The 9,572-nt window shown below is 33.6% G+C and overlaps 1 protein-coding gene and 1 pseudogene across 1 annotated transcript; one reads left to right on the top strand and one right to left on the bottom strand.

Annotated features, from left to right (window-relative positions):
* Positions 1-2,746: 2,746 nt before the first annotated feature.
* Positions 2,747-3,731, bottom strand: LOC122301623 (annotated as a pseudogene).
* A 4,351-nt stretch (positions 3,732-8,082) lies between these two features.
* Positions 8,083-9,095, top strand: LOC122301968 (protein MIZU-KUSSEI 1-like). The gene has a single exon (XM_043113308.1). It carries the CDS (start codon positions 8,170-8,172, stop codon positions 8,941-8,943), a length of 774 nt encoding a protein of 257 aa, XP_042969242.1. The 5' UTR covers positions 8,083-8,169; the 3' UTR covers positions 8,944-9,095.
* Positions 9,096-9,572: the final 477 nt, after the last annotated feature.

A 9,572-nucleotide genomic window follows, 5' to 3' on the forward strand; every position in this document is an offset into this window, starting at 1 on the left:
TCAGAAACCCTTTCGGCTTTGAATGGGAGATGAATGAAATTATTAGTTTTAAAATATCATCTCTTAAATGCAATTAGTATTTCAGATTCATATTAAAGTTTTGTAAGAAATGTGCATTATTAAAGGAGAAATAAAATGGAGTACACAAAACATCTACCAGAAGATAGAAACATAATATGAATATTTGTGAAATATTATTTTATTGTCTCGAAATAAAATTACAAAAATTTGAGACTTTTCGTCTCATTCTTTAAACGATTTTGCTCTTCAAAAATTTGCATGACATCATTGTCTAAAGGAGTAGGCAATCGAAAAGAAGAGTCAAGAAAGGATTTTAAATTCATATTCTCTTACTTTATTGCTCCTATCTTCATATTGGACTCCGGAAGAAGTCGCTGAAGGATAGAAATTTTCTCATTGAGTTTGTCAACCTCACAAGTTTTGGATTGTAATTGTTGAGAAAATGCGACAATGATTGATGAGTATTTGGTACCAAGACTCATAAGCTCGTAGATAGCATCATTATCTGACTTATTAGTCAGATTATTTTTGTATTACATTATAGCACTTATAGTAGAAATAGAAACAATTGGTGAACGAGATGTAGAATACCTCATATATTAGTCATGTGAAGATTGTTGGGTCATTGCAGAGTAAGAATGTAGAGAGAGATTGCAGAGTAAGAATGCAAACTAATTACAGAAAAATGAAGAAAATTTGATGCGAATGAAAAAAAGCTGAATATTTATTTTATAGAGAAAATTATGAAATTAAGAAAAAATTACATATATTGATAGAATATATGCTAAACACAAACATCCTACAGTTATTTATTAGGCCGTAAAATTTAAAGCAGCTTGCCCCTACTCTTTTAGAAGTTAGACTTTTTCATATATCTACAGCGAGATTAAATGCAGCTTATCCTTATTCTCTAAGTATTTGAAGTTTTTCAAATATCCGTTGCTGCTGATTCTGAAGATCACGGGCATATTGTTTTAGCACCTTATTCTCCTCCTTTAGTTTCTTGTTCTTACGACTCTTCGCAGAGAGCTTCTAATGCAGTTAAGATATTTGATTATTGAGTTGGTTGACTTCATTCACTTTAGCTAATAACCTCTGAGACATGGTCATAACAGAGGCGAAATATTGAGCACTAAGAAATCTTGATTCTGAAACGATATCATAATAAATCATTCCAGAAAAAATGAATCTCCGCTCCTATCATAAGAGCAAGATCCTCAGGTGAGTAAAAGGAAAGAAAAAGTATTTCTATTGTTTCAGAGCGTCTCTCGTGAAGTATCTCTCTACAAAAGAAAAGAGATGTAGCATCATAACCCTACAGCACCTGACAGTTACAGAAGAGCTGTAAAATCCTACAATGCTTGTTTGGTCTAAAAATGTGACCACCGTTTTTGTTGAATATGGAGGTTGGCGGCTTAACTTTGATATCTTCTCCATTAACTATGTTATTCACAAGAACTCCAGAACAGCACAATTCCAAAAGAGTAGTGAATTTAATGTTAAAACGATCTTGAATCATTATGGTGAATTTGTTTATGAAAACATTATCAATTGCATCATTTAAAGAGTTGGTATACAATATTGAGATGTATCAACGTAAAGACCTTTCACTATAAAGTCTTGAAGAATTTTTATATGGACAAAACTCATCCCCTGAGCACTCTAATGGTTGTTCGATCACTTGATGTGCAGAAAGATCTATTTCGTCCTTGTGAAGACGATGAAGAAATTCTTGATTCTGAAGTACTTTATCTCAGTGCAATTGGAGCCCTAATATATCTTGCAAATTGCACTCGGTCTGATATTGCATTTTCAGTTAATTATTTGCAAGATATAGTTCTGCACCAACTTGAAGATATTGGAATGGTATTAAACATGCCATTCGTTACCTTCGAGGTACGATTGATATGAGATTATTTTTATTAACATGGATCAAGTCTACAATTAGTTGGATGTGCGGATGCAGATTATCTTTCAGATCCGCACAGAGAGATCATTGCAATTTATAAGGAGAAATGTGAAATTAATGTCAAACAAATACGGTCAAGTGATAATCTGGCATATTTATTCACAAAAGCATTGCAACTGTAACATTTAAGAAGACTGTACAGAATATTGGAATGCGGAGACTTGAAGATTTATTATCATGCACTTTTCAGGATGAGTAATGTCTTGAAAATTTGTGCTGATTGTACTCTTTTTCCTTCATTAAAGTTTTATTCTACTGAGCTTTCCTTTACAAAGTTTTAATGAGACAATCTTAAAACACTTGGCAATACATAAGAATGTTGTACTCTTTTTCTTTTGCCATTAGTTTTTTCCCATTGAGTTTTTCCTAGGCAAGATTTTAACGAGGCATATTCTTTATGTATGGTCATCCAAAGGGGGAGTGTTATAAACTGATTTTTATGACCATTTTTAGCCATCAATTAAGACAATCTTTAGCCATCAATTAAAACTATTTAACCATCAATTAAGACTAATCTTTAGCCATCAATTAAGGCATATCTTTAACTATTAATTAAGATTTAAGATATACCTAAACTCTTTTATACTCCTATATATATGGGTATCATTCACTTGTATATGATCAAATTTTGCATTGAATAACAACGATTTCTCTTACAATATCATTTCTCTTTTAGTTTTATAACAAAATCTAATAATTTACGTTTTCTAATTTGTATTATTACATTCAATATCATAGATCATATTTAAAAGATTCTAATATTAACGTTTCCATGTTAAAATACTTAAGACGAGGAGCTGCTGGTCCACATTACCACGCTTCCCTCATTTGCTACTTTTCACGATCTCCACCGTTCCTATACCCGTTCCACGAGCTCCATAACTTGCCAAGAACAACATTGTAGCTGCTTGATCGCCTCAGCTTTCGGCCAGTACTCTCTACAATCTGCTTCCTCACCTCCTCTGACAGCCTCAAAGTACACCTGTCCGTGTGCTCTCCCAGTTGAACTAGTGGCGAGTGGCCTGTCGAGTGCGATCTCGGGAAATTCTCCGATATTCTCTTACTCCCTTGATCACAACGCACGATCTCTGTCGTGCTTTCATCATCGTCAACATCAATCAAAATGTGGTCATTTTGCACCTCACCGAGTTCGGAGGTCGTCGCATACTCTTGAGTCAACAATTGGGATTGTGTCTTTTTGGGAGCGAGTTCATCCAATGTAAGCATAGCTCTGCATACTGGGCACGTTAAATGAGAAGCTAACTAGGCGTCAATGCAAACTGGATGGACCACATGGTCATATTTTGGCAACAAACATAAAGTTTCGTAGTCTTCAAACTCTCTCAAGCACACCATGCACTCGAGCGCTCCTTTACCAACGTCGAGATCTTTGACCTTGGAGTAGACGAGGATAGGGAAGCAAGTATATATCGATCATGGCCCGGTCGAAACCCAAGTTCCTGCATGTGTTGACGGCAATCGCTGAACCGGTGGTCTGGTTCACGGTGGCACTAGATTCGAGGCACTCATGGATATAGATGGAAAATAAGGCCATGAAGAAGAATGCACACATGATGAGGAACAGGATCATGACCACACCCATAGACCGGTTGAGATTCGCATCGGGTCCGTAGGAAATGGATGCTAGTGAAGTTGTGCCGGGCAACGGATTGGAACGGTGGAATAGCAGGACAACACAGGGAATGATCGGCTGGCAGAGTATAATCTCTGGTACTCTCATGATTTCCAACGGGAGAAGATGTAGTAGTCTAGCTAACTGCACAAGAATACACACACAGGTATGTATGTTTAAAAAGTAGCCTGAAGTTTCCCAGAAAGAGAGAGAGAGAAGCAGATCACTCTAGAGTACATAAAAATAAAGAGGAAAAATAAAGCCGATTTTAATGTTCTCGGAGACCAGAAGATCAAAAACAAAGAGCCTAGCTTCATGGTGGCATGCATGCATCAGAATCAATGTTCATCCACGTGGCTCAGGCAAAAAAAAAAAAAAAAGGTAGCCCTATATACCTGTAAACTCATGCATTGGAGCATTAACGATGATAATTACACATCAGTCTACACTTTTTGGAGGCAGCCCAAATCGAAAGAAACGAAGAAAGTGAGCTTTTTCTTGAAACGGCTGGCCTCCCAAAATGAAACAGTTATTCAATGCATGAATTCTAGCCTGCTTCATCTTCATCCGAAACAGCTAGGTATTGCATATTATATTTAAAGAAATGATAATAGTAATTGTAAGTATACAAATATTATGTAATTATTTAAAAAAATTTAATAAGTATAAAATTCATAAGAAAAAATTAATATTTAATAATAAATTTTATTTTTTTTTGCAAACAATTGCACACTTCACGACGGTGTCTTTTAGCATTACTCTATTTACAAGCCCCTGGCCACTTAATTTGTTTCTATTTGACACTTAATAATCCATCCACAGACAAGTTTATTCAATATAAATTAAGATTATTTTCATACATATTTATTGACACACACTAATTAAATACATTATTGATCATTGTAATTTTTCTAAAATTACAAATAAAATATAATAAATAATTCAACTTTTTCAAATCTCAAAATAAAAATTATATTTTAATAATATTTAATTAAACTTTCAACTATCATCTTATCTCATTTCATATTAACTCAACTCACTATCCAAACCTCCCTATTTTACCATAATTTCCGTCCCAATTATTATTCTTATTTTTAGAGTGCACTAAATAATGGGAAATTCTCTTTAATTGTATAATATTTTTTCATGATTCTTTTTTATCTAAATATTTTTTATATTTCGAAAATTTATAGAATGAGCTCTACTATAATTAATGGAGTCCGGTCCACATTGATTACAAAGAACATTTACTACTCTAAAATCCACAAACAGTATCTAAATTCTTTTCTAAATTATAAAAAATATTTGAATTAGAAAATTAATATAGATGATCTTAATACCATTTTTAAAGGGATTTTTCCTTTTGGCCCAAAAGACAAGCTCAAGATCGAAAATCTGAGTCGCTAGAGACGGGCTTAAAGGTATGAAAAACAAGACATTAACACCATTAATCCTATTTCTTCACTCTCTTATGTCATTCGCACGTTCAATTCTAGTAGACAGTAAACATAATTTTAAAAAAAAAAAATAGCCAAAAGTCATTTTGGATCATGTTATAATTTGTGACCATGTTGTGATGTTATAATATTGTCGAAAATAATTGTTCATAATGAAAAAATAGATTATTCGGGACGAAAAGATTATATATGTTAATGTATTGAAACTAACATTCATATTTCATAGTACGTAGGACAGGAAGATGATCAGTACTTTTCCCATTAATTATTGAATTTTCTTTTCAAAAAACAAATATAGAATATAGGCTTTTGCACCTTTCCTCTTTTTTTTTTTTTTTTTGATGACACACAGTACCTTTCCTAAGTGTACGTGCTGTATTATATGTAGCCCCTCATAAACCATATAATATATATATATATATATCTTCTATATATAAAAAGTGTATATGAAACGGAAAATCTTGTTTTAACAGTTTTTCTTGTTTTTCCGTTAAAGTTAACACCGTTTGTTTTAACGGTTTGGCACATAAAATGAAGACATAAATATTGAGAGAGATAGCATTCAATGTTGTTATATGATTTATTAATCTCAATAATTATAATACTTAATAGTTTATATAATAATAAGTAATTAAATATTAATTATTATATTTTTCTCTTTCTCCTTAACATATACACGTGTATTAGGTGTATAAGACGTGAATCCCTAAATATAATATACGTGTATTATACGTTTCATTAACTCAGATTATTGAGTATTCCAAATTTAAAAATCTCATATAATATATAATACAAGTGTGTTTAATCAAAGTGTTTTTTTTCCCATGATAGTAGGACGTAGCTTCCGCTAAGTCATATTCCATACGTAGGCTTGCTATGATAGGCACGTGACAAAGGCCGTGATCCTTGAGCTAATCAAGAAAGAGTAAATTCGGCCAACAATTTCAAAATATATTTTATGATTTATATATATGCTATATATAGAAAATATTATACCACAAATTTTATAAAAAGATTATGTTTTAACTTTATGTTGTCCCTAATCGACTCAACCAACAGCAAAATAAAAATTTCAATGTTGTCTCTATTGATTGTCTACAGGATGACATAAATTGATGAATTATAATACAAACATCAAACAACACATATTTTGAACTACCGTTTGTGTTAGACTTTTATTAAATTTTTCGTATACATCTTTGCTAAAATTATAGATGTTATAAACATGTATTGGATTATATGATACTTTGAACTAATTTTTTTATTTTCTCCAATATGCCTTAAATTATTAAGTGACATCAATAATTTTTATAAAATATATATTATTTTTTACAAATAATCATTTTATAAAATTAGACAAACGTGCTTTGCACGTTACTCTCATCTAGTATATTTATATATATATAATATGCGTTACGTTTCTTTTCTTTTACTGTTTCTTCTTAAAATAATTAATATATATGGTCTTCTCACATAATTAGCGCAGCAAATTAATATTGGCTTGGCATGATGATCGACAACGTAACATGGATCCAGACAGTGAGATGGCAGACCTTGTTCTGTCCCCAATATTCCTTTTTGGTGTTCCAGTTAAGATCGAAAACCCAAAAAACCAGTTTAGTTCTATTGCACACACGCACGGACACAAATCTAGAAGTACACAGCCATTTATCTCTAGAAAATTAAACATTGTGGGGGAAGAAAGTGCAAAAGTGTAGTTGCTTGCTTTGTCCGATCTGGACCCAAGAAAAGCTACCATATATCTCACAGCTTCTTCAATTAAGCTCTCATGAAACTATGAGATCAGATCATGAGATGGATTGAGAAGTATTACAGATATATATATATATAGAATTCATAAATTAAGTGAACTTAGAGATTGATGTATTTTTATGTAATTATTTAGATTTATTTTATAATAAAAATAATTGTAGAATATGCTGAACATCTATAGTTATTATTTTTGTGTAATCCCTTTTAAGAGTTATTTCTCTTGTGAAAAAGCTGCATGATCGCTTCTCTGGCGCTTGCACAAAGGGAAAACACTAGAACTAATTTTTCTCTGGTGTCATTTTCTGGAATATTATATACATAAAAAGAAGAAAAAGACACACAGGACATGAGTGGAAAAACCAGGCTATAAAGCAACAACCAAACCAATTTTAATTGATTTCCCATAATTCTCTAGCCCCAAAGTCCAGCTTCTCATGCGGCATCATACGACAGGACAGGGATATAACTAAAGGTAGTACGTGTGGGGTTGGATTCCCCATTAATTTTCACAAAATTAGGGTTCCATTATAGATAGAGAAAAGATCATGTAAGATTCTTGCATAAAATACTACTTCAACAGTTGTAACTTGGTGTACTTGTGTGCTAGCTGCACTATATTTCTTGCCCAAATGATTAGACGCATGAAATGGGCTTTGGTGCTTAAATATTGTACTATTTTTTCATTTATCTAAAATAATTAATACATTAAATTAATACCCATATTATAATTTTATTTCTACCATGCATGGGAGATTGCCTTCTTTGCATCATTATTTAAAAAATTTATTCATGCTCTTCAATTAATTTAAATCCTTCTTTCCTGTGACATAATAAAACTGCATGCATTTCCCAATTATTACCTTATTGAGCTAAATATCTATCATTTTTCACATACTTCATATATATATAAATATATATATCTTAAACTATTGCAATTGAAGGGATCTCATCTCCAATATTTTTAAATTTTTTAATCAGATTTTGAACACTCTTCTGTGTGACCGATAAAAGAGTTAAGTACTGATCACAAATTTTCTTTAAATAAGTTCACATGATGAGGACACATGTCAAGATACAAACCCACCACATCTTCACTACATAAACCCTATATTTACCATATAAATATACATATATTATTATATTTTGTATTTAATATTATATAATATATATATATACGCATACACACTGCACATATACATGATGCAGTAGATGCCACACACAACCTCCTATATATGAGCCTCATCACTGTAGTAGCTCGCACCCCTCGTATTATATATAGTAGTACTAATCTTCCCTAGGGCTAGTTAACCCCGGGCATGGCATACCCACGAATTGGTGCCACTGGCGCCATACCCAATGGTGTCACCACCGTGGACTGCCAGAAACAAGTCCGTTCTTGGAGGTTTCTGCGCTCTGTCCTGAAGCTCCTCATCCCAACCTGCAACTGCACCACTTTCATAGAAGATCAAGATCTTATCAAACAAAAAGAAGAAGTCTACTTTCATAGAAGACCAATTAGATCATTCCAAACAACTGCGCCACCCACCTTCATCAGTACTTCTCCCACAACCATCATCGGCACCATTTTCGGCTATCGCCGCGGCAAAGTTAGGCTCTGTATCCAAGCCAGTTCCAATTCCATCATTAACCCAGTTGTTCTCCTCCTTGAACTGGCTGTCCCAACAACAATCCTAGCCAGAGAAATGCGAGGGGGGATTCTTCGAATTGCACTAGAGTGTGCCACACCGCCGGGATATAGGACTGCTGGTGGTGGTGTTTCTTGCTCTCTCTTGTCCATGCCATTGTGGACAATGTACTGCAATGGGAGGAAAGTTGGGTATGCTGTTAAGCGGCAGCCTTCTGAGGCTGATATGGAGGCACTTAGGCTAATGAGTGAGATTATTGTGGGTGCTGGCATTATAAGTACTGGGAAAGAGCTTAATAGAGAAGATGATGATGGGTTATTGTACCTTAGGGCCAACTTTGAGAGAGTTTTCGGGTCAGCTAATTCTGAGTCCTTCCATTTGATTGATCCTGATGGGAGCAATATTGGTCAGGAGCTTAGTATTTTCCTTTTTCGCTCAAGGTGATCATGAACTAATTCCCATTGACTTAAGATATAAAAATATCTCAAGCAGTACTGCACTAGAGATGGGTTATAAACTATATTTAACCTCTCTCTCCTTTTTGAGCTATGCTTTGTAGCTTGGCTTTCATTTTATGAAAAGTGGCTTTTTTTTTTTTTTCTTGTCAGAAGTTGGCCGGAAGAGAAAGTTCAGCTAAAAAGCCATTTTTAATTTTCTAGTTGTTATTGTGCCTTTTACCAATGCATGGCCAAGATACTTAACCAATTACCAAAGAGCTAGCTAGGAGACGAAGGACCGGAGGGGTTGGAGGTATATATGGCAGAACTGGCCATGGCCAATATATCATGATAGCTAGCCAGCATCTCATGTTGATCAAGATAAAGGTGAAAGTTGTTCATCAATTAGATAGCTAATTTTCTGGTCCTTCTCGTGGCCCACTATCGATGAGTGATTGAAAAGATAAAGATCATCAAGTAGTACAACTTGGATTTAACAGATCTTCATGCATGGACATATAATTAATTAATTTGGTAAAATATCATCATTAACTCACTAAACCATGCACCGACTTAATTTAATTTGCATAATTTCATGACAAGCTGGCGTTCCTACAGCTGCCAAATTCTGTCTCA

Source organism: Carya illinoinensis, chromosome 2 (genome assembly GCF_018687715.1).
Source record: "Carya illinoinensis cultivar Pawnee chromosome 2, C.illinoinensisPawnee_v1, whole genome shotgun sequence".
Lineage (NCBI taxonomy): Eukaryota > Viridiplantae > Streptophyta > Magnoliopsida > Fagales > Juglandaceae > Carya > Carya illinoinensis.

Excerpts from the sequence above, each read along its gene's own strand:
- LOC122301968 (XM_043113308.1), top strand. The coding sequence starts at position 8,170 with ATGGCATACCCACGAATTGGTGCCACTGGCGCCATACCCAATGGTGTC.